Below are 26,352 nucleotides of genomic sequence, written 5' to 3' on the forward strand. Positions count from 1 at the left end.
ATGCGGCTACTGTAAGAAAGAATTCTCTCATCTGTGGGACGGGGATGAATGATCTCTACCACAGACCTGTGGTGAGAACCAGAGAGGATGCCCAGCCAGTAACTGGCACGGAGTAGCCTCTTAGTAAAGGAAGGTTTTCGTCATCATCATCGCCATCATAGTTATCTTCATTCTGTCAAAATATGGGATTTCAAAGAAAAATAAAGTAAAAGGCCTCCTAGTTGTGAACCAATTAGGAAGCTCTGTTTAAAGGCTCAACAAAGCTAAGACTCAGTGGCTCTGGGCAAAGCCAGCTTGGGCAAGTCATATCACTGGAAGGTTCCTTATCATCCGGGAAGAGGAAGGCATTGGACTGATGGTCTCTAAAGTAGTTTTTAGCTTAGCTAGTTTATATTCCTCACCACCCAACTGAGACTTCCCCTCCCCAGCTCTGCCATACACTTACGGTGTTGTCTGGCAAGTCACTGCTCTTCTGTGAGGCTAAGTTTCCTTCTCTATAAAATGGACGTAGAAATATCTGCCTTCCAGATTATTGTACATTAAGAGACTTGCATAGGGTAGAAATTGCTTAAAGTGTAAGTGGCAGCTGGTCACTCTGGAGTTCGCTCAGCTCCTCCCACTGTCAAGGTGTGCTGGGCCCTTGCCATCCTGGCTGCCCTGTCAGGTGTGCTCCAAGTTGCCTACACCCTTCCTCCAGGGGCCTGGGAATCAACCTTGCTCCTGCACATGCGTTCTTATAAGTGGTCTGGGTCCTCTGTATATCTTCTGTATCCACTCTCATATCAGGGAGTTAACGCTCATTTCTGAGACATCCCTCTTGACTTTCTTTCTACCTGCTTTTCTCAACTAGTCATGCCTCTAACTATAGTCATGCTCTGCATAAGGACGTTTCGGTCAACGATGGACCATGTGTACAATTGTATGATTAGTACCATATATCCTAGGTTTGTAGTAGGCTATACCATCTAGGGTTGTGTAAGTGCGCTCTGTGATGTTCACACAATAATAAAATCAGCCAATGACACATTTCTCAGAACGTATCCCCATCGTAAGTGACACATGACCATATATGTCTGAGGTCCTGGGTTAGGTTCCTTTGCAGAGCATTTTGCATCTTCTGGCATGGCCATAGAGGGCTCCAGTAAACCTGACACAGGCAAAAGCCTCTGGTTAAATTGCAAGGACATCCTTATTCTTGGAGGACAAAAAGGAGGGAAAAGAGAGAAAACTCCGAAGTTCCTCTATCACACTAGATGCTCCACCTCTGGGAACAGCTTATTTGGCCTGTGTGAGTTGTGGCTGTTTTGCCGTCTCAGCCCAACCTAGTCGGTATCACAGACTCACACGTCACAGCCTCATTGCTGAGGGAAAAAACAAAGAGCCCACAGCTCTCAGAAGGTGCATCCTTCTAGGCCGCAGGACAAAGAAGGTCAGTGGCACAGCATTTGGTGCCCTAACACCTCTTCTGTTTCTGTTCATCCTTGGGGGTGGGTATTCTCTCCCCTCTGTCACTCTCATCTAGCCTCTCTGATTCACTCTGACACGTTATCCTCCTTGGAAGCGATTTTTCCTCACTCCTGACACGTTCTTACTGCCTCAGAGCTGTGCTTAACCAGGAAGTGCCAGATGGTGCCGAATCAGCAGCTGTTTAATATTCAAGAACAATATTATATGCAGAGTGGAACAATGTACATGCTGATGAAAGGACTTCACTGATGTCCTGGGAATCAGGGAATGCCCCCGTCACCTCCACAGCTGTGCCCTGACAATCCAAATGGGTCACAAGCTTCTGTGGGGCCTCTTTGCTAAGTGTGTCTCCACCCTTACTGTTGTCACGACACCTGCAGCACTTGGATTCTTTGCCCTGAGCTCTCTGCCGTTCACAGTCCTGGAAGACGTGCCACTTTCCCTGGAAGTGTCGTTAGGAAACCTGCTGAGTGCCCTTCTTCAGTATGACAGTCTACAGGACTATAAATCACACACACACACAAAAATAATAATAATAATAATAATAATAACAGAGGTGGTTTTACTCTTATGGGGGAATTGGCATCGTAATTCCGGACAATGTCAACATGTTAGCGCATCCGGGAACTGCTTTTGTGCTCACGCCGACTCTGAGTTATATGTCGTGACCTGAATTGATTCTGAACCTACAGGAGGACAATACATACAAGGCAGTCTTCTTGGATAAGTACTGAAAAAGGCTGCAGTTTTCCATGGGGAGCTGTGGTTAAAAACTGAAGCAAATCAAAATAACAACAAAAAACCCCACTCTCCTGTCTTTCCAAAGGCAAGCCACCTTTGTTGCGACCATCTCAGAACAGATTAAAATGTTCCTAATTATAACTTATGTTAAAGCAATCACAAAGCTTGCCAGACATTCCTTTCTGAAAACATCTGCATTTACATCAGGTGTAAGGATCTGTGTTCAATAATAGTGATTTGGAGTCAGTATTAGTAATAAATCACATCTCAAGATATATCTTGGACATTCTGCTGAGGTTCTAGAAGATAATCAGTAATGTAAGACAGACATGATTCTCACTGTATCTGCCACTAACTTACATGAATGTGGGCCACGCATGAAAATGCTGTTCATGGAAATCGACAAAAACAGTTTCCTGCCTCTGTCACTGGAGTCTGAAAATTGATCACAAAAGGAATAGAACACAAATGGGCGGAACGTTATCCATGTCATGAGCTGCAACCTTGTATCTCCTTCAGCACCAACATCGTGTTCATAACCTTCTCCAGGCCTGGTTGGCATTTTCAGTTCTATCTCTGAGGATTTATCAAAAAGAAATGAGAAAAGGCTTTTAAAACTACTCAACACTTTACTCTCTTCATCACTACCCCATGGATTCTCAACCATAGCTGCATATTGGGATCACCTGGAGCTTTTTAAGAAAACACCCTCCATAAGAAATTCTGATTCAGTTGGTCTGGGGTGGGGCCTGGTAATCCTCATTTTAACGTGCATCCCCATAATTTCCTTCATTTCCGCCATGAATTATTTTTCCTTAATGCCATGAAATGGGCACAAACTGTTCTGACAACGGATAAAATATGTTGGTAGCCCTTATCTATGTTTGGTTGAGGGAGGACAGAAATCCGGATAAGACTCCTGGTCTCAGAGAGCTCCCAGACTCTGAGCTCTGAAATGTGTAACATGAATCCCACTTCTGTGGCTCGCGACACTGTGTGACTCTGGCCAAGTTGTCCAATCTCTATGATCCTTGGTGATTAAACTGGAAAGGGAGAAAGATAATACCTTCCCTAAAAGCTTGATAAAGTTGTTAAAAGCATTAAATGAGATAAAGTGCTCAAGAGAGTGGCTAATATTATTGTATCATATTCACCGTCATTATTATTACGAATTGCATATATATAATTTATACAATTATATACAGTATATGCAATTTATGTGCATATAATATACATAACTATACATATCTAATTAGTGTGTGTATATGTGTATACATACATACATGCGTGCTAAGCATGTTACTCTCACACAGAGAAACAAATATTCGAATGAAAAGTAGATTTATTCAGAAAGCAAAAGCAGCTTAATAATTTTAATCCCAAAATGCATGGCAATGGTGAGAAATGTTGGGGAAAACATGTTTACTTCTTTTGTTGCAATAGGATTTAAACAATGCAGCCCTACAGTGTTAGTTAGGGATGAACCCACGTACTTGTGTGCTGCTACCACCTAGTGCCTAGATTTAATAACTGCAATTCTGCTCGGGTTTTCTTTCATTGACGGGTATTCAAGGTTAGAAAACAGCTTGGTACCTTGTTAGTCATTTTGAAACAGATGTTAAACAACGTCGAGATGTGTCTGTGGGAATTTATTTGTCCACTTCCCTTTTCAAGTATGTAATAGTGAAGAGCTGCCGGCCCTAGAGGGTTGGGTTACTGGCTTCTTGCTGGCTTGTCTCTCTTTGAGGTGTCAGGGGCCTCTGCCCTGTGAGAGTGTGCACATCTCCCCCTCAGGTCTGCACTGAACAAGGCACAGCTGCCCCGCAAGAGAGAGGACCGTGCTGCCGCATCTCCTCCAGACCACTGTTACTATTCCTACGGTGAAATATTGTTGTGTGAGTCTTGCATGTTAATTAATCTTTTGGGAGTAAAAATGGCACTAAGAGGAGAGGCCAAGTGACAGGAGAAACAAGAAATTATGGTTAAGATTTGGGAAATGATTACACTTGGGTTTTTTTACAGGAAGAGTTTCGATGTGATTTGACTTCATATGAACAATCATATAACATGGAACGGGGTTTCTCAGATTCAGCACTATGACACATTGGACCAGATAATTCCCTGTAGGGGGGCTGCCCTGTGTCCTGCAGGAGGTTTAGATGCATCTGTGGCCCCTGCCCACTGGTGCCAGTGCAACACCCCTCCAAGAGTGAGGCCAAAAGTCTCCAGAAATTGCCAATGCCCTCTGGGTTGAGAACCACTAACATAAAATCGTCTCTGGTAATACATAAGCAAGTGATTTTTATACTTTCTAATTAGTCTAGGGTTTGTCCTAAGTGGAGACAGATTATATGGCATCTAGTGAATTGTCAGCAAATTTTGTGGATCTGTTCATTTGTTCACTCACTCATTCTTATATTCAAGAGAGGCGGTATCATGTGTTAATAAGTGGTCTGAGTTTGAATCTCAGCTCTGCCACTTAGTATATTTTGTGATTAAATAAATTACCATCTCTAGATTCTATTTTCCTCAGCTCTAACCCAGAGATAGCAATTATGTCTACTTCATAAGATTAGTGTGAAAATTAAATGAGATGATGCATTTCAAGTCCCTAGCACGATGTCTACTAATTAAGTGTTACATGGTAATTACTGGTTATTGTTTGATAGATATTTTTAATAAGTGCTGTGCGCCAGGGATTGTGCCAGTCACTAGGGCGAGAATGCTGGTTAACCTATTTTTCCAAAATAGATTAAAATTGTGGTGGAGAAAGAAGTTAAATAAAGGTATGCATAGTTATTTTGCTTTCTATTGTGATGGATGAAGAAGAAGCACAGTGCCCTATTAGGTAGCATTTTCATTGGGATTGGTTAACACGACAAGACAGAGAGGCTTTTAGAAAATCAACTGCTAATCAATAATCAATCAGCTGAAGTAGAGAAAAATCCACCTTCCTGGAGCAGTGTGATGGTCCTTGGTTTTAAAAAACTGTATCACTTTATATACTCTGAAATTAACTAGCATAAAAGAAATATGTTTTACCTCTGAAATATGTTTTACCTATGTTTATAACTCCGTTTTATGGTGAGTTATGAAATAAGAGGCACTTTAGTGTGAAGGTTGATTATAACACATTAATTACGACGAAGTGTTTTCTAACTTGGCATGATATACAGCCATGGATCTCGGAGCCTGTTCTGGAAGTTGCGCCAAAGTGATGAAATGTTTGGTAAGGCAGTTTGCCTTCTGTGTCTCACTTTTCTCCTCTGTCAAATGGAGAATGTATACCCTCCCCACTCTACCTACCTCACATCATGTCAGAGAGGATGACATGATTCCCACCTCTGAATCAGGGGTGCGCTCTGGGAAGTAGGTAACCAATCCTGGGATCTTGTTTTCCTGGGAAAATAAGGTGAGAATGAAGCAATGGGGATATTATGAGAAATATTGTGGCAGGCACGCCCACTAGCCCAGTCAGCCGACTGCAGCCTGGGCCACTGCAATAGCCACCACACTGGCCTACCATATCTACTCTTTCCTCCTTGCTATCCAGTCATCACAGTGTAGCTAGAAGGAGCTTGTAAGAATGAAAACACGTTATTTCCCCCCTCAGAGTCCTTAAAAGGTTTTGCATTGAATTTAGAGACCAGAATCCTTACATGTCTCTGCAGGGCTCGTTCCTGGTTCTTCAGGCTGGTATGATGACTTATCCCCTTTGTTTTCTTCACCATAAGCACCACATACATCACCATCATCACTTCTATAGCATCTTTGGTGAGCCAAGTGCCCACATCAGGGGCCCAACTTGATTCCTGTGGCTGGAATGATCTCTACCAGTTGCTGCCCCAACTTCCTTTGATCGATTAACACGTACACATCCTTCAAAGCTCAGCACAAAAGGTTCATCTTCCAGGCAACCTTCTTGGACTTCCCAACACCATTAGCTGTCCTTTGGATCCATTTGGATTGCATTTGATTACATGTCACAGAAAACTATGTTGATAGTGGCTGAAACTTCACGTACGTAGAGTTCAGACATCAGTTCCTGCTGCTCTTAGTTCACCAACACAGTGATCCCATTGAGGACACAGGCTTTTTCCACCTTCTTCTCTGCTGCCCTTGGTGTGTTGGCTTCCATGTTCAGTTCTTCCCTCAGGCTGCCACAAGCTGCAGACATTGTGACTGAGTTTAAGACAGGAAGAAGGTGGAAGGAGTGGTGCCAGTCATGGCTTCCTTTTGGAGATCTCCTTACCACTTGTTGACCGGTAGAGTCATAGACACCCTCACTCAAGGAGAGCTGAGAAAGTGACTAGTTCGATTTCTCAGTCTCTAGCATAGAGGCAAAAAGAAAGCAGAAGATTGAGAATGGCTGCTGAGTCAGTTAACCTAAACTGACTTTCAAAGCGGGTTCTTTGATCCCTTAGCCCCAGGAATTGTCCTTTATGGCGCTCATCTCATTTGTGTTATTGGTTCAATGTCTGTTTCCTGCGTAGACTCTGAGCTCCATGAAGGCAGGGAAGTGTTGGATTTATTCTGTATGATGTCCCCAGTGGTCAATATATCATCTGTCACATAGCTGTTCCTTAGTAAACATCTTTTGAAGGAAAGATTAAGGAGTACAAAGAACCTGGTATTGGTGCTGTGGAGGGTAAAATGTTGGGTGAGACTCTGTCTTACGATAAGCATTTATTTCCTCCTCTTTTTCCTTTTACAAGAAATAAGGCAAATAAACAAGTAGTTATAATAACAGAAGAATTTTTAAAATTCCAAGAGAGTGATATAAAGGTGGGACAAATGGCATCTGATCAGGAGATAGGGAGGTATGAAAGCATCCAGGAAATAAATAGATTTGGGATGACTTTCTATATGTCGTCAGAAAGAACGTATTCCATTCAAGGAAAATGAGAGCATTCAGGAAACAGTGAGTAATATAGTTTGGCTGATGCCTAGATAAGGTAGGTATATATGGGGAAGAAGGCTAAAGAGTTGAGTTCAGCCCATATGTATGTATCAAATATTTTTTAGTAAAAGATAAGCTCAGTCTTGTAGCAGTGTGTACAGTGGTCCTGAAAAGAAAGGCAGAGCAACTGGAAGCAATTATTGCTTGTTCGAGAAAGAGAACAAAGATCTGATGATGGCTGATGGGAGTAAGAAAGTATGGAACCCATCTGAGAGACAGCAGAAATTGAAGCCTATCCGCTGGGTAACTACTCAGCATGGGCTGGCTTTTCAGCTTATCTGTCTTGTTTTGAGTCTGTTCTGCTCGTCCCCTGTCCAAAGCCACATTCTGAGACATCTCCCACACCTTCCTTCACTCCTGACTGAGATGTCTTCTAGCTTATGCCCAAGAACAAACTCTTTCAAATCCTGGGATCTCATAACAATATGATATCCTACTCTGGGCCAGAGAGATTTCAAGGTAAGGGGCTGAAACATAATGCTCACAATTTTATGTTGTCTCTTATAAAGCAAAATAAAGTTCAAGAGGTGGAATGGATAACTGATGAAGTTACGTGGAGGTGAGAATGCCACAGAAAGATCGTTCCAAGGACTCCCTTCTCTTCACCTCCGTCCGAGTCTCAGGCATTTTAACTTCTTTCCTAAATACTGTAAAAGCCTCTTATCTATTCTCTCTTGCCCCAGGTGTTGATTTTCCTGTGGAGCTGCTGGAGATCTTTGTGCAACAGAAATCTTGCCATGCCAGTCCCTTGCTTAACACCCATCACTGCTTCCCCTCACCCCATCCCCTGAGCGTAGGAAGGCATTCAAGATCATCTTCCACTTGGTCACTGTCTACCTCACTAGCTGTATCTCCCAACAGTCTCGCCTCATCCCTCTCACATTTTAGCTGTGGTAATAGTGAGCTGCTCAGTGTTTTGTGCAGACCATGCTGCCTTATGTTTTTGTCCCTTTGCACATGCTTTTCCTTCAGCCTGGGATGCCCTTCTATCCCTTGTTTATCCTAAAACATCCTATTTTTCTTTGAGACTTAGATCATTTCCTCCACAAAATAGTCACTAGAGCCCTTGCTGCTCAAAAACTAGGCTGACAGTATGTCCTTTATGCTCTCACAGCATCCTTTGCAAACCTTTATCAGAACAAGCTTGGCAAAGGTATGTGGAGGTGATTAAATTATGTTAGAATAAAAAGACATTTAAACTATTGGCACATGCATAGAAGACCTGTGTTTGCTTCAGGGTGTCAAAGAAAATTGGAAATAACTCGGCCTATAAAAATGTCCATCAGGGAGAAGTAAAAATAACATTGAGAATATAGGTAAAAGCAAGATTCTACAAAGGTGGAGACATTCTAGCAGAAATAGCGGCCATCAAAGATCAAACAGGCTCCAAATGAAAAGCAAAGAAAGATGAGTCCTGCAGGACTAAATCCCCTTCCTGAAGACCTCTTAGGATGTGGGAGAGACACAGAAGAAAGGGTGGTAGGTTTGAGATTTAAGAATGAATAGGTGCTGAAGGTGCTCAGCAACTGGATAATGGAATTTTGTGAAGCTGTGGAAAGAGCTAGAAAAAGGTACAGAGGGGAGGAGGAGTTCTTTAAATGGAGAATTAGGCAGAGAGGGGAGAGGCTAGGGTTTTAGGTGCTGGTATCAACTCCAAAGACCACTGCCAGGTTGGTGTAGATGGAGAGCACATCTCAGCTTGTGGGCCTCACTGCTGAGGTCTAAGACCTCAGACGGTCATGCTTTTACCAACTACTTTCAGAAGCCAATGGGCAAACTATGGAGTATCCACTTCCATTAAATAATATGTATTAATCATGTTATGAACAACAGGAGAGAGGAGGGATCTTAGAATCTGGAGGCCACAAATGTGACTTTAACATTAATTACAAAATTTTATTTTTGATCTTGCCACATAAGCTTGTTAGATGCTATGGGGTGTGACTCACAAAGTGACAGACAGAAAAGAGGTTTGGGTGGCCTTAGAAGATATTAGAACAAACCAAAGAGGACATTTAAGACAAAAGAAGGAAGGAGCCGACTCAGAGCGAGTTACACCATTGCCAGCTTTGCCTCCCTACATACTACTGATGAGGGGCTGGCTTCATGCTGTCAACAGTGGTGACATTTCTATTAGCAAGAAAGGGATGCAGTCCCTTATATAAACAAGCGCATTACTGGAGGTTTAGCTGAATTTGAAACAAAGTATTAGGAAATATAGGTTAGACTTGTCAATGAGGAATGACTATTGCTGCTCCTTTAACATCATAATTTAACTTAGAATAAAGGGGCACGGGAAGGTATTTCCTAGAAAAACCATGGTTTCTGACTGGCATGCAGAGATAGAGCTATGCAAGGGCGTGCCTGAAGTATGCGAAGGTATTTGTAGAGACAGGAACAGATCATCATGTGCACTGGGCTGTTGAGGAGAGAAAAGGAAGTGGCCAGGGGACCCACATGGCTGAGGATTTCTTCTGTGGATTTCACCATGAGGAAATGTACATTATTTGAGAGAGAGAGACAAAATAAATAGAAAGTTATTCCATTGTGCCAGCCAGGCCCTAGTTAAACAACATCCGTCTAACAATAGTTGAAGGAAAAAAAGACGTGGGAATGGGGATGGATGTGTGTGTATATATATATATTTATATCAGATGGGGTAAATTTGTATAAGTTATTTCTCTAAGTATATGTGTGTATATAACACATCTGTACACACGCACACGCACATATGAAAGATTTTAGAAAATCGTGAGCAAAATTATAGAAATAAGAAAATAGAGATATAAAATTGTGGAAATACAGAAATAGAGGATAGGCTGGTGAAAATGTTAGTGTAAACTTTGTCAGGAAAAGAGATACCAGAAGTCTTGAGGCGAAAGTAAATTTAAGAGCAAAGAAAGTCAACATGGGAGCTTCGGGAATTCACGTGCGAAAACACGGTGGATTTGAGCAGGCGGTTTCTGGGGATAATTTCCTAGGGCGTTAGTTATGTGCAGCTTTTATCAAGAGAGCGGGTGTCGTCCGGCCTCCCTGTGGGACATCTGGGTGGCCCCATGGAACAATAGGCTCATTTAGAAGTGAGCATGTGACCAGCCCTCAGGGGTGGATGGACGCAGCCAGTGAGGAATTGTTTCATTCTTCTGGACTTCATCTTTAAGAAGACTGAACAGTTTGGAAGCGAGCTCCAAACTTCACACCCTCATATTGGGAAATGAAAGGTGGACATAGAATGTTCAGTAAAGAAAGATGTTTGAATTCAGAATAGCACAATTATTTAAAAGATGTAACAAAGAATATAGTTTTGTGGAAGGTCAAGACAAAAGATCTTTTTTAAAAGCCATATTCAAAAGTTATACTTTTACATCTATGTTGATGAGTGAGATTGGTTTATATTTTTCTTCTATGTTCTTAAACTGTTTAAATAACATGAGAGAGTGAGTCGGAGGAGGAGGAACACTTTTGCGCCTCAGAGAAGGGTTTTGGGGCTGGTGAGGGTTACAGGGACCCCGTGGTTCAGCTCTGGAGCGCGCACGGCATTGTATCAGAGTAGAGGGAGAAGCAGGAAGAACAAGGAGCCACGATCTTGGAAAGAAAGTTTCTGGAGGAGAAATGCTGAGACGTCATTGTTCACGAGTCAGAAATATCTGATAGGAATGGGGAGGATAAAGCAAACTAAAAGGAAACAGTGCGAACAGCAAAGCTTTGTGTTCCTAAGTTCATGTCAGGGGCTCCTCTGAGGATATTATAATGCTTTTGTTTGATGTTGGCAGAAAGCCACATATGTGCAATATGAAAATAATTTTAAAAGTAACATGAGAGGATAAAGTGAAATGGATTTTGTAAACCATTAAGTGCTATTAAAATGTTAGGAAACACATGTGAGAGTAGGTAGCCGGGTTGTACCAAAGGTCTGGATGCTCTTCCATTTTCTGCTTCTCCTGAAGTATCTCGGGAACAAAGAGCGTCATTAATTTTATACTGATTTCAGATCAAATTTCATCCTGATATAGAGAAGTATATGAGAGCCTACCAGCTAGTTCACAGAAGAAGAAGGTTTTTGTAGCAATAAAGTAATTTTCTGGATGATGAAATATATTTTTTTCCTATGTTTTGGGATCCTATTTCTCCCTTTTTGCTTTTGTTTTCTTAAGTAGCAGAACTGACTATTTTAAATTGAATTTTTATAAAGAAATACGCATGTATAGGTAATAAAGTGGCGCTATAAGATTTATGACTCAAAACAGCAAACCTGCCCCTTCTTTTACTCCTTTTTCCTTTCTCCTGAGTTCTCCCTGGAGGCAGCTGGTTTCACCTGTATAACTGTTTCTTCCTTTACGTATCTCTAAGTTTCTAAATTGTATACTTATGCTGGTCTGTCTGTGTTTTTCATGGAGACGTTTTTCTGTGATGTCCTCATAAACCCACTGTAGCAAGAGCAGGAAGGGACGATGGAGCAAGCTCATGGCTGTCCCTCACCCACCACACGCATTCCTTCCCTTCCTCCTGTTTGCCCAGCGTCCTTGGTGAAACTACAGTGTTGGTCACGTCAGCATTCAGTATGTATTTATAATGATCGTGTAAGTATTGCAGTGTGTCATGATTACTTTTCCTTTTTGCAACAACTCCGATTTTCCCTGAAGTCAATAATGTCTCATCTTTTTTCGTCCTAAGTATGACTAAGAAGTCCTTACCAGATCCCCTTAGAGAGCTGTAAACCCATCACCATGATGTCACAGGCAGCTACATCAGTTAATCTGTGGGTTTCATTTCCAACCCCTCCACGCCCCGATTCCCCAGGTCTGTCTCATAGGGTCATCTGAGACTGCTTTCATTTGGTTTTATGTTGGGTCCCCTATTTTCTTATTCACTTGTCTTCTGTAGATTACTCCTTTGTTTTCTTAGAGGTCATCCTAAGAAAATATGTAATCATTCCTTCATCCAACATGTATTTATTGGACATATATTATGAAACAAGCAGTGTTCCGGGAGCTGAGGATACATCAGAGAACAGAACAGATGATCCCTCACTACCTTGAGGACTTTGTATTCCTCTGTGTGTGCATGTGCCTGTGCATGTGTGTGTGTGTGTTTGCACGGTTTCCAGATAAAATGCAGGGTGCTCAGCTACATCTGGATTTCAGATAAACAACAAATACATTTTAATATAAATATATTCCAAATATTGCAGGGGGCATGCTTATTCTGAGAGAGTTCTTCGTTGTTTATTCAAAGTTATTTGAAGTGTTTATTCGAAGTTATTCAACTTCGTTGTATATTCAAATTCAGCTAGGTGTCCTGTACTTTTATATGATAAATCTGGCAACCCTAATTAGGAGGGATTATACTGCCTAAACAATAAACATAATAAATATGTAAATTACAGAGCTTGCTAGCAAGTGGGTAAATGTCATGCTGGGATGGAAAAGGAAAAATAGGGCAGGGTAAGGCAGGGTGGGAGTCCAGGAGTAGAGCCTGCCACCTTAAAAGCATAGTCAGGGTAAGATGCCTTGAGAAGGTGAGAGGTGAGCGAGGGCCTGAAGGATGGGAGCATTTAGCCCTGCAGGTACCCAGGGGACAGATCTTCTAGACAGAAGGAACACCAAGTCAGGAGCAGGCCTGCTGTGGCCCTGGAGAGTCCAAGAACTAGCAAGGAGACCAGCGTGGCTGTGACAGAGCACCTGAGTGATCCAGTGGTCTGAAGTCAGACAGGTGACAGGAGTGCAGACCACAGGGGAACATGGAGGCCGTGGGAAGGACTTGGTCGTTGACTCCCATTTAAACAAGGAGCCACTCAGGGTTTTGAGCAGAGTAGTAGCATGAGGTGACTTCTGTTTTAACAGGATCCCTCGAGTTTCTCTCTGTTGAGAACACACTGAGAGGCCAGGGTGGAAGCAGGAAGAGCTGTTGGAAGGTTACTGTGGTAGTGCAGGTGAGATGTGGGAACTCCACACGAGGGAGATAGCAGTGGAGCTGATGAGAACAGAATGGATTCCGGATGAATTTGTTCTCTGACATTTTATTGAGAAAAATTTCAAACGTACAGAGAAGTTAATGGCCATATAGCTACCATCTAGGTTCTAGAATGAACACTTCGCTCATTTTTTTATCCGTTTTATCTGCTTCATCGTGTTTCTATCCATCTCTCCATCCTGTGCCTGTGTCGTCCCTAGTCTGGAGCATCTCTGATTCAATATCTGCAAAATCAATATTCGGTCTCCTGCTGTGATGATGTGGTCAGTGGTACCACTGGATAGTCACAGGCATAACAGATCTGGAGTGGGGCACGGTAAATCTAGGGGCCAACTGAACCTTAAACTACTGACTTTCAACAAATTCTCCTCTTTCAAGCCATGCTTCTTTCCTCACCTGATGACAGTAGCTGGTGATTTTAAAACCTGAATTTCCTATAGTTTCCAGGTGTGATTTGGCTTCTTTTTGGCAGCTGCCACTCAGGTTTTTAGTTTCAGCTCTCTCCCCACCACTTGGTCGGTTACTACTCATCTGTTTTCCATCTTCTAAAAATGTGTTGACCTTTCTTGTCTACTGTTCTATCTTCTCAATTTCCCTCTGTCCTTGTGGCTTTATAAGATTTTTATTCCTGGCCTTTCATTTCACTGGGGCTTTAAGGGGCAGGAGATTCATGTCTTCTAATGTGTTGTCAATACAAAAGATCTGAATGTATTTAGTAATATTTTGATTTCCATTTTAAAAGGCTCTACCAATATACTAAAGATACATTAAAAACAGTGGCAAAGTAATCGTTTTCAGGATATCTGGGTTCCAGACACTGTTGTTACCTGATGGGACCTGGGACAACATCAGATTGGAAATCGTGAATGTGCATCATTGTCACAAAATGTTAACCTTTGGCTCTCCCAGTACTGATTCCAGTCTGTTCTTGGGTTTTTGTATCAGAGTTTAGAAGAGAGAATGGAGTTCAGATTGAGTCAGACAAACTTGACCCTGTTTGATTAGCGAGAGGAAAAGGTTTCCATTGCCCCTTGGAGCCCAGCTCCAGTCTCTGAGATGGATGAATTCTAGTTTCAGTCAGTATACCCTAGCTACAAATCCCTCTCTAGGCAGCTCTTCTCTTTCCAGCACCAGCGTTTTCCGCCTCATTGCTTTCACTGTGCAGAGCGTTCCATCAAATATTTATCATAACTCTGCCTCCCCTGTCTGAGACGGTGCCATAGACTGGTAATTAGATTGCAGCTAAGGCGTCTTAATTTCATTTGGTGCAGAGCTGGGGAAATGGAGACCTTACATAACAAGTGGATGAGCCCTGACAGGGAGTTGGCATTGAGTGCTGTTACACAGATTTCCAAGCAGATGCAAATGCAACTTTTTGCCAGTCCATGGTTACATTCATCTGCTAGCTGTTCTTCTCATGTTTGCTTCCAGAAAGAAGCTGCTGAGAGTCATTTGTCTACAATGTGCCCAGGAAGTGAACTTTTCTCCCACAGGGAAACAACAAAAACAGGCCAGGAATTTCTTTCTAGCCTGCCTCAATAGCCAGATTACTGACTCAAGGCCTTGGTCATGTCAGAAGATGGGCTGTCACCATTTAGGGCATGGCAACAGTCCATCCTTCAAAGGAGGGTTTGAGAATTGCATTCCGCCTGATGGATGATTTATTACTGAAGACAAGAACAAATCACAAGACTGGGAATCAGAAGACCAGTGTCTGTTTTCTTGCTGTGTGTCTGTGAGCCACCCACTTAACCTCTCTGAGGCTCTCTTTCTCCATTTGTGCAATGGGAACAGTAATACTAGCCTGCTGAAGCACTGGGCAGGTGTGACAACAAAATGAAATGACTGAAGAGCAAGTACTCAGCAGACTCTCAGGGGCCTCTCCTATGTGGTTTCCTGTCGGCGTGTGGGGCCCAGGGCAAAGCACTCTGGCTGCAGCCGATTTTCAATGTTTTTGTATGGGTGAAACAATTGGGTTCAAATTTCAAATAGAATCTTCCAAGCATGTTTACACACCTTCTTTGTTCTGGGTCTGGGATGTGTTCAGAGCTGGGCAATATGATCATTAATGCAGACATCGTAAAATGGCAACATGTATTCCTAAAGAAAAGAGGTGTTGTCCCTGTGAAGAGTCGAGCTAAGAACTCAGACAGCCATGGCTGCTGGCAAAGCCCCTTGTGAGTGCATGGCTAAGTGGGAATGAGTATTGTCTTCGAAGTCAGAGAAATTCTGGTTCCAATGAAACTTTGTCACTTCCTAGCTAGGTGACTTTGGGCGATTTACGTAACCTTTCTGAGCTGCCACTTCCCCATCTGTAAATGTGGATGATAATGCAAACTACTTAGAGTTGCTCAAGAGCTAACTGAAATAAAATCTATAAAAAGTTTATCGTCATCATCACAACAACACTATTATTATTTTAATACTAATAATTCTCATGATAGTCTACTATTGAGTGTAGTGTGCCGGGTACTGTTGCTACAGGCTTACACATATTAATATCTTTATTCAAAAAACTCTAGGAGGAAGGAATTATTGTGATCATTTTAAAGATGAGAAACTGAGGCACGGAGAGATTAAATAAATGTCTTCAGGTTGTACAGCTGGTTAGTGGTAACTGTATCTAGGCAGTCTGATAAAGACAAAACGGATGGTGGCTTCGGCTCTCGTTCCTGTTAATTATCTCTCTGAAGCTTTATCTAAGAAAAGCACATAATAAACTAAAGGACTGGTAGAAAAATAAAAATGAGGCAATAAATATGAAAAATGTTTTGTAAACAATAAAGTGATAATTCCAGAAGCTTGTTTATTTGGGTAGTATTTAACCATTTATAATTTCAAATAGCTCGAGAGTTAGATGAATCCTTTGACAGAGAAGTCTTCACATGGCATCTCTGGTTAACAGAGCCTCTGCTGCCCTCTTCACAGGTGACCTTGACACTTACCTGAGAATTGCAGGTACCAGGCTGTCAACATGGCCAGCTAGCGACCGAACACCTGCCATCTTCCTCCTCCATGTGTCAGGGAACCCTAGGCAGGTAGCTGAATTCCCAGTCGCCCAATTTTGAGCATATGCCATTTCAGTATAGCATCAGATGATGACAGAGTCTGCTGTCCTATAAATTAGTTTAACACTCTTTCTCTGGAGAGCAGATGACTGTCTTCTAAAAACAATATTTTCCCTCAAGTTATGATGGCTTATAAAAACACCCAGGGAGCGGGCTTGACAAGGAGGTGTAGGAAGCACATGATCTCCCAGGAGACTGAGCTGATCTACGTGTAGGTGGGTTATCTCCCCTAGGCAGGCGGTGTCAGAGACGGTTGTCTCGTCTCGTGAAAGGATGGCTCCAGGGGAGAGCAGTTAACAGACTGGGCTGAAATATAAGCTGTTGTGGTCAGTTAAGTGGGGAAGGGCTGTATGAGCCAGAGCTGTGCTGAGCGACCCCAAACCTTAAGCATTAAAAGCAAAAAGGAGGGGGTGAAAATTTTATTAAATAATTTTTTCCTATAATGAACAATATTTTTTAAAAATGCATTCCAGGTGGAATGAGAATTTGTGAAGGTAGACAATGAAGAGAATAATATACTTAATTCTGGATTCATTCAGGATATTTTCTTCTCCTCTCCTCCCTTCCCCTTCTCCTCTCTTGTCCATTGCTCTGTTGATTCTCAGTACAATCTCCTGCTTTCTTATATGATTCCTGTTATAGCTTCAGTCTTTGACCCAACATCTATTTTTCTCTCAAAGGAATTCTCTAAGCAACAGCTGATGTGGATCATCATTCTCATCCTAGTTTTTCTCAGACTTTCCCTTCTAAAGAGAAGTCATTTCATCGTTCCCTTTTTCTTATCTTTCCATAAATAAGTAATGTCTTCCATGTATCACATATTGTAATTGTTGCCAGGTATACAAAGCTGAATAGGATGCAGCCCTTTAGGGAGGTCATAGGAAGTTAGAGAAAGAAGGACAAGAAAATAAGGCAACAAAGTATTACAGGTACCCTGCACGAGGTCTGTGCAGGAATATCTCAAGTTCCGAAGAAGGTAATCTACGAGTTAGAGAGTGCAAAAATATCCCACAAAGGCAGTGATTTCTGGAGGGAGCATTAATAGGTGTTAACTTTGTTCATTCATTCATTTAACAAGCATTTATTGAATGCCCATTGTGTACTTAGCACTGTACTAGGCCCTCGGGGTATGAAATTTAGCATGGAATAACCTTGCATTGCACTCAACGAATATTTGTTGAATGACCAAAGGAAGGGACTCACTTTAATTCATCTGGTGAATGTGGAACAATTCTCTACTTATAGAAAGGCATGAAACTTTCAGGGGATTCTGAGAAGTTCAGAATATTTGTGGGGTAGGTAATTTGGAGGGTGCGCATGGGCATAGACAATAGGGCCACAGTATAGCTGCATAGTTGTGCAGTACACAACACTATCTGGTCACTAAGGCATAGTGAAAAAGAAGGTGGGACAGGAATAGTGCACCATAAAGTGCTTTGTGTCAAGCTAATTGTTCTCATGGGGGGCAGGAGAGGGGCAGAGGTAGGAGAGGGGATATCGGAATCGCTGGTAGATTGTTTCTTCAAATTTTGTGTGCTTCCACCCACCCTAGAGATGCAGATTCTGCCCTGTCCCTCCTACACACACACACACACACACACACACGCTCACGCTCACGGCACTGCTCTCCCAGAATCTTTGCCACAGCCTCCTTGTGCTCGTGGTTATGAGTCATATTCCTCAGGTGGGCTGGAGCTATAACTGGCTGAGAAACACTACAGACAACGGAGAACCATGGGCAGGTTTTTAAGCCAGGCAGTAGCCTGATCCGAGAACAGAAGATGACTCTGGTCCTGGAGAGGAGGTTAGTGAGCGTGGGAGAGGATGCGGGCATCCTGCTGGAAAGCTTTAACATCCTCAGGGCTTAATGACATTGATATTCGAGCACTTGACATAACTCCTGCTGCCCTTGGGTTTCAAGGTTACCGACGCAAGATTCAAATCAGAATGAAAGAGATTTGTCAGTGCTTCCCTGAGAAGGTGGTGACAGCCGAAGCGTTTCATAGGAATTGATTTAGGGCAGACGTGGGCCTTCAGGCAGATCTGTGCTGGGGAATGAATAAAACAAAGCTATCAAATATGGACACATAGCATTTAACTTTAAGTTCTGCTTATCTGGAAGACATGTCCTGTTAGGTTTTTTTGATGCTGGTGATTTTTTTTTTTGATGCTGGTGCTTCTGTTTGTCTAATAGAGCTATACACAGCTTGGTCACCTTAAAAACAAATACATTACCGATAAATCCATATTTTCCAGCTCTATCTGACCATTTTTTTCATTTAGTAAAGCATATAATTTTCTGTGATCTGCTTAAATATCAACTGTGCCAGTCAACCAAAAGTGAGTGGATATATTTCTGTGTTTAAAGACTAATTAATGTCCCCAAGAAGAAGAAAACTACATACTTTTTCTTGCTTTAAGCTCTTAATACTTACACATAGTGTGATTCCAGTCTGTCTCTCCAAGCTACGTAATTAGAGAGGAAAAGAAAAATCTCCTTTCTGAAATCTTATCACACATCAAGAGCCCTCAGACCCCAGCGACCTCAAGATTAGTAGGGAGCGGTTGAATCAATGTTTGTGCAACTTTTGAGTTTTCTGTTGTGTTCTGTTAGTATGGAAGAATTAACTTACTTCCTTTCAACCCATTTTTTTCCTTTGAATTAAGTGTCTGGATGAGCTACAGCACTTTTTCGTTATGGGATAGCTTGTTACCTTATAATGTTAAGAAAATAAGATTGAAAGGTGGTGCTAGGAAGCAGGGTTAGGTAAACATATTGTAGCCTAACAAAACGTGCATTGAATCCAGTAAGTCTGGACTTATCCGACATGTTATAAACCACAGCTGGGTCAATCTATTAAGTGATTCACCCACCTATAAATATTAGGTTCCTTTTTAGAATAATAATTCTTGGAAGAGTACTGCTCTTCAGTTGTACAGCTGTGTACTAGATTGGAACCAAGAAGATGTGATTTCTAGCCTGGCTTCAGGGAGCCCCATGTCTCTGCCTCCATCTCTGACCCTCCGTCTCTGCCTGTTTGTCCATCTGTGAAATGGGAGCACTGCCAGTGGCCTCAGTGTTTCTTTTTGTCCTCTTTATTTCAACAAGGCATATTTGTAGATTACCTGGGCCACAGTAGGTGCTTTAATATTATGACTCTACGTCATCTAAGGAAAAAGTGTCCCTTTTGCTGGCACATAGGAAGAGGCCTCCTAAGAAAACAACACATAATTGAGCATCCTAATGGGACAAAGTCATAAAACAAAACGCCCTTGATAAGAATGGGAACGTTTTTTCCCATTACTGAAAGAAATTATTAAAAAACAAAACATAACTTTGAGGCATATTGATTCTTTTCTCTAGGCAAGAAATGTATATCACTCATAGGCAGCAAAAAAGAAAATGTTTACAACGTTTGCAACAGCCCAGATCTGCTTATAGGCCTTCATTAAGGCCATTGGGAGAAATGTTGAGACACGTTTTTTGTTCTTGTTTTAATTTTTCCCTTCAGCACTGAGAAATGTTTCTAAGTCAGTAACGAGTTTTCTTCCCTTTGGTAGGATCAAGGGCACAGTAAGGAATGAGGCTACCTGTAGGAAATAGTAACAGCCAGAACAGGCCTAACATGCAAAAACTACCGCTTTGCAACATACAATATTGAGGAAGATTTGTAGCAATTCTAACTTATTTTTCTTTACTCGAGAAGTGGAACAAACAACAGTATAGAAAGCCGGTATTAAATACTCAATCACTGGGGCCGGCCCCATGGCCCATGGTTAAGTTCACACACTCTGCCTCAGTGGCCCACAGTTATGCTGGGTGGGATCCTGGGCGTGGACGTGGCACCGCTCATCAGGCCACACTCAGGCAGCTTCCCACATAGCACAGCAAGAGGGACCTACAACTAGAATATACAACTATGTCCTGGGGGGCTTTGGGGAGAAGAGGAAGAAGAAGGAAAAAAAAGAAGATTGGCAACAGATGTTAGCTTGGGTGCCAATCTTTGTAAAAAAATAAAAATAATAAATAAATAAATAAGCAATTGACATGTGCATTGATGCTACCAGTCACGAGGAATTATCTTTTGGAAAGGAAAACAAAATTACTTAACATTGTGAAGCATCAAAAATAAAGGAGCTGTAAGCTGTACACTAACAGAGAATGAAGCCCAGTCCTGCTTATGCCAACAGATACTGGGCTATAAATACAGTCTGTCCTATTACCTGCACTTGACACGTGCTTATTTCTGAAATAATTAGGGCCACTAGTGGATAATCTTTTGTAATTGAATTCAGTGTTTATTTAGGGTATGTTAGAACGTAACACTATAAATCATTTTACATGAGCATTTAATCTGCTTAAGCAGCTTATTACTATTTCTGACATTGATAATTCCTTGACTGTGCTAAATTATCACTAGTAAGTAACTAAGCAGCTATGAAAATCCAAATCTAGAAGCCTTACAGAATAAGGGCGTATGGTATAATGGAAAAAAGGATTCTAGTCCCATGGCCATGGAGAATAATGTGTGCAAATAAGGGGAATTGAATCTCAGCCTACAGGAGAGAGGAAAATAGTGAAGGTATTTAGGCAGGAAACAATCAACCTTGCATTTATAGAATTCCCTTTGGTAGCAGTTTACTCAATGGATCAGATGGGGCAAGGCTGGAGGTAGTGGGACCTTTGCAGTAGCCCAGGGAATAGATGAGGCACTGAACTAAATGCTAACACACACCCTGAGAAACGTTAATGGGGGAAACGAATGTTTTTGGTATCTGACTAGTTAGAGAATGCCCGTGCCACCAACCCTATTGGGAAAAGCCTGTGGGTGGTGGACTGGTTGGTATGCCTTTGCATTTGGAAGCTCAGAGAAGTGGCAAAGGATAGAGCTGTAATTTGGGAGACAAAGGAGGATGGTAGTGAAATCCATGAGGTTGCAAACAGAGAGGGGTTATGGGGAAAAGAACAGTGGTGAAAGGACAGATCATTCAGAGTCCTTTGGAAGAGTAAAACTTAAAAATAGATAGAAGAAATAGAGCCTATGAAGAAGGCAGAGAAAAACAATTAGGTAGCAGGAGATCCATGGAGTCTTGTCACAGAGAAGAAAGGAATTGGGAGTTTCAAGGAAGGAGTGATCAATACTATCTGATACCTTACCTGAGTGATCAAGAAGGATAAGCGTGGAAGAACATCCATTGGATTTGATCATTCTGGAGGCCATCTTGTTCCCTTTCCCCACACAGTCAGGTAAGAGGTAGGGGGCAGAAGCAATGTGTACTTTGGGTTGGACAGTGAACAGGAAGTTAGAAGTGAAGATATTGAGTGTACACTTAACTATCAGGAAGCTCAGATGTAAGGAGAAGCTCTGAGACAAAGTAGACTGGAAGGAGGGAGCAGAGTGGAAGAGGCATGGTTATGTTTATTTCCTGAAGGATAAGGACAATTAGACAATAAGTTGGAGAGAGAGAAGAGTGATGCAATGTTTGATGCAGCTAGGTTCTTCATGAATGGTAACAGAAGTTAGGACATAGTGGGAGGAATTGACCTTAGCCAGGAGGACTTGTTTCTGTGATGAGAAAGGTAGGGAAAAGGATAAATGTAGATTGAGGCAAATTAGCCAGTGGAGGTGCTAAGAGAGAGGAATCTGTGCCTGACGAAGGTGAAGTCATCAGTAGACTGATGAGGATCGAGATGGGTAGTGTGTTTGAGAATAACGGGGAGGAATAGGAAATGGAGCTGACCGAAATAAAAGGTACAAAGATCAATTGATTGCAATTGGCCTAATGTTACTAATCTCTGAAACAGAAAGATTGCTTCCAGCATAGCTCAGAAGCTCTGCCAGGGTTTCGAAGGAAGATTATATATTTGATCCAAGATTGGGGTTCTGTAGGATAAGCGCTGTGGTGGGAAGGAGGGCAGAGTTGAGAGTAATTTGGTTTATAACAGGTTGATTTGCTTTTAGGTTAAACAGTAGGGGTTTTGTTAGGCAGATGGAGGTGGGTGTTAAATTTTTTCTTGATACTGAGCACATACTAAGAAAAGGCATAGAATTTGGATCTCTGCAATCAGGGCTGTAAACGCTTATGGCCCTGAATCTCCCATGCTTGAAACTGTTGCCCAATTGGACTACTGGCTTTCTTAGTGAATTATATGTTGCTGATAGCTATAGGAAGGAGATAGAAGAGGAGGTGGGCAGAAATTTAATCTTGTTATTCACATTCAGTATGACTCTGTTTCCTGTTGGATCTGCTTTGCAGAGTTCTATGGATTCATAAAGAGTCTGCAAGCAGAGTTTGTACGTGAATGATCGTATACTCCATTCGGAAAAACATTTCTTTCACTGGTTTCCAGAGTTAACTAATTGTTTAAAAGTTGTCTTGACTGGCGGCTCTTTCTAGTTGAAACAGCCTGCTCACAATCAAGTGAACTTCGACACTCTGCCAGAGGCATTCATACCAAGGATGTTTACAGGTGACTCAAATGTAATGTGCAGGGCTAGGAAATGCCAGAACTTCAACAATAGGCAAAGCCGCTCTCTGGAACAATGGGAGAAACGGTCAAAGTGATATTTTGCCACTGGCCTTTGCAATTTTTGTCCCAGTAGCTCCAAGTTTTGCAAGCAGGCAGCAGAGGCACACACAGCAACTCGTGGGAACGGGAATAGGCCAGTAAAATTATAAAACCTTTGATGGGTTTTGCTTTATAAGGAGGAACTGTTGTGGGAAAAGCACCAGACGGGGAGTCAGGAAATCTGGGTCCTAGTCTACGCTAATCACATCAAAGATCTGGGCCTCAATGTCTTCATCTGAAAAAACAACCTGGTTCCACTGATAGGACCGGGGGAAACAAAATAGTTATAAGCTAAATGCCGACTCCTTTTAGCTGCCTTCTACTTCAGGGATTCCGGTTTAATGAGTAGATTCTGATGCTAAAAGAAATTTAAAGACTTCTAGCTAGACGGTTTTTCCCAAGATCCTTTCTATCCTAAAATTCTAATGCTCTAAATGAGAATAACCAGTAGGATTACATTTAACTTAATTCTCAAGAGTCTAATAGTTCTAATTATTGTTGTTGAGCACATTTTTATTACTTTTCACAATCTTTGATTTTGAAAACTGCTTTGTGTCAACCCCAAGAATCAGGATTTCTTAGCTTGTGTTCATGGATGAATTTCTGGGAGTCTGTGAAAGGGACACATGCAAGATTTTGTGGATGTGGACATACAGAAAGAGTCCAAAACTTTAGTCAGAGTCTCAACAGCTAAATGAAAGCAGTAAGAGCACAAGTCATCCCCACTTGATGGGAGTCAAAAGAGGCCCAGTCTCAAGCTGACACAGAGTGAGAGGAATTCAAAGGCATTTCATAGGCTTTACAATGAAAATGACTTCCCAGTCCCCTGTCACAACCACATCCCCTTCCCAAGATGACATTGTCGGTGTGTATTCACACTGTTGTGGGCAGCGGAGGGGGTCCACAGGGTCTCTGGAGATGGTGCAGTATTCCCCCTTATCTCACATTTTCTGATATTTGAAAGAAGCCAAGATCAAATTCTTTGGCTCTCCATCCCAATTCTCCACAACTCTGACCTATTTTTACTAGATAGAAAGAACCAGAGTCTTCACTTTTTCAATCTGTAGTCTTGTCAACCTAGAGTTCTAGATGGCTCATGGGCCAGTATGTTTGTTTTGAAAAGATGCATCCTAAAGTAATTAGGAAAAATAAGCATAAAGGAAAACATACACGTTTGGCCATTCAGGAACATCTCGCCTTGAAGGGCTCAGATAGTGACTAGGGAAGACTTTTCTGTGTACATTTTCAGTTCTGTTCTGTATTGAATATTTGTGTGATTATTAACATTATATTTAATAGCAGACATTTCCATGGTCTTTTAAGTCCTGGTTCAGAGAGGAATAACCTTGTGGGAAGAACAGAGCACAGGTCTGAGACAGGAAGCAGGAAATGGGGGCAGAGATGGGGCTGCAATGGAACACTGGGGCTCAGAGAGAAGCCTCCAGACACAGTGAACCAAGCCAGGGATTGGATGGAGCCCCTGCTTCCCATAGCAGGGCAAAGCTGGGGCCTGGGGATGTGTACCTGTGATCTACTGGTATGGAAAAAGCAAACCTTTCATAAACAATATGCTAACTCAGACACGGTGCACCAAGCAGAAAAATAATGGAGTATGAAAAATGAGACAAACAACAAATGGTAACACCACCAGAACTGCAAGCTGATTTTAGATACTGTAAGAATTCCTGGAATATAACACTTTTGCTCTGCTTTCGTTTCAGATGCTGCACAACAAACACGTCATGGTCCGTGTGGGAGGAGGATGGGAAACTTTTGTGGGGTACTTGTTGAAACACGACCCCTGCCGGATGCTGCAGATCTCCCGTGTGGATGGCAAAACATCCCCCATCCAGAGCAAATCGCCGACCCTTAAGGACGTGAATCCAGATAATTACCTGGTGGTCTCTGCCAATTATAAGGCTAAGAAGGAGATTAAATGAAACTAGTTGGTCACTACAAGGGGACTCTCATAATGGCCTGTATCCACTTCTCCAGTGTAGTCAGTTTAGTTCACATGCTCTGAAAATTACTTTGGAAAAAGTCTTAACAGACAGACAAATGCCATCATATTGAAAAACATCCAAAGAGTAGCACTATTTATTGTAATGCTTCTATAGAAAATGACCTATTAAGAGAAATTCTAAACTCAGATTTAAATTAGACAAATTGTAGGCAAATTATTATTTCTCAGTATGTGAACACAGTATTTGAGAACACAATATTAGAAATACAGCTCTAGCTAGATAAAAATTGTTATTAGAAGAAAATATTTAGGATTTACAGTTAAGTCAACAGAAGGTGCGTGCTGTATGTCTACAGAGGAAAAGCACCCAGAGGCATTTTTATAATTGCAGGATTTTTAAGCTAATTTTTAAAAAGTGACAATTAGTGGGATAATGTGCTACTAAAAATATCCAACAGCACTATAAGTACAGAGTATTCACAACAGTAATACTTTACTCGAAAGGCCACTTCAGAAAAGTTTACATTCACCTGGAAGAGTGCCTTAAAGTTTATCCCTTACCTATGACCAAATATCTGGGGTACTTTTGGAAGTTTTCAGTAAACCCCTGGGAGAGTTGCTGATGAAGCGTTTCACACATTCCTGAGCACGTGGCTGTGTTGAGACAGTGTAATTCATACACGTAAGCTGACATACGTTTATATTTTGACCGAGTAAATTGTACAGTCACATGTGCATTGACTTCATGTTATTTTAAAGCATTTCCTTGTTAAAATATATCTTTAGTTAATCCTACTTTGCTATGCTGTCTAGTGAGGTAAAGTCACTGTAGCTAATGATGTTACAGACTTATGTATACTCTTGTGTACCTAGGACAGAGCTGTTTTGTACCCATAAACAGCAAAATATTGTCCTCCCTGATACAAGAATTAAAAAGATAAATTTAAAAAATCTCATGTCTCTAGATCAGTGCTTCATTCTGAGACAAAGATAATCTTCAAAGGGTAACTTCCCCTGAGAGTTAGGGGAAGAGGCAAACGATGGTTTCCGAGTACTTACTTCTTCCCTTTGGGCTGCTGAGTGCTGCTGGTGTGTGTTCTCCTTAGCGGGGAGTCTAGTTTATCGTAGGTAGTCCCTTAGGTGCTACCTGGAGTATAAAATTACAGGCAGAGTTAATTTGTCATTGCCTTGTTTTTCAATGGCAGCAAAATCCACCTGTTTTGCTCCAGAAAATCAGGGAGGACGTATCTCAGTTTGTCACGTCACTGATTTAGTCGAAGCATACACGACCTGTTAACTGGGAGGTTTAAAACAACAGGCATGGTATAATTTGGTGGTGCTGGAAGTGGTGATAATCATTCTGGAAAAAAAATGAAAGTTTTGTAGGAAATAAAATCAGCTTGGAACAGTGAATAATTGTAATATCTTTTAAAATACAGATATTGCATGATTTGAATTTTATGTTCTAAACTAATATTAACACTGAATTTCTCTGTATAGTAATCGGCAATATTTCCACCAAAACTTTCTCCTGTGCTTAAATTTTTCCCGTTAACATATTTATGTCTTTAATAATTAAAGTTGAGCCAGCCATGGCCGAGTGGTTAAA

The 26,352-nt window shown here is 41.7% G+C and overlaps 1 protein-coding gene across 11 annotated transcripts in view; it reads left to right on the top strand.

The window, feature by feature from the left end:
- GAS2 (growth arrest specific 2) overlaps positions 1-26,352 on the top strand; it is a 127,316-nt gene extending 100,964 nt beyond the window's left edge. For all 11 annotated transcript variants that reach the window (XM_070624524.1, XM_008532124.2, XM_070624527.1 and 8 more), the window contains one exon: positions 24,502-26,352. In XM_070624524.1, coding sequence (XP_070480625.1) covers positions 24,502-24,720 — 219 coding nt within the window. In that variant the 3' untranslated portion in view covers positions 24,721-26,352. The remainder of the gene's footprint in view (positions 1-24,501) is intronic.

Source organism: Equus przewalskii, chromosome 6 (assembly GCF_037783145.1).
Source record: "Equus przewalskii isolate Varuska chromosome 6, EquPr2, whole genome shotgun sequence".
Classification (NCBI taxonomy): Eukaryota; Metazoa; Chordata; class Mammalia; order Perissodactyla; family Equidae; genus Equus; species Equus przewalskii.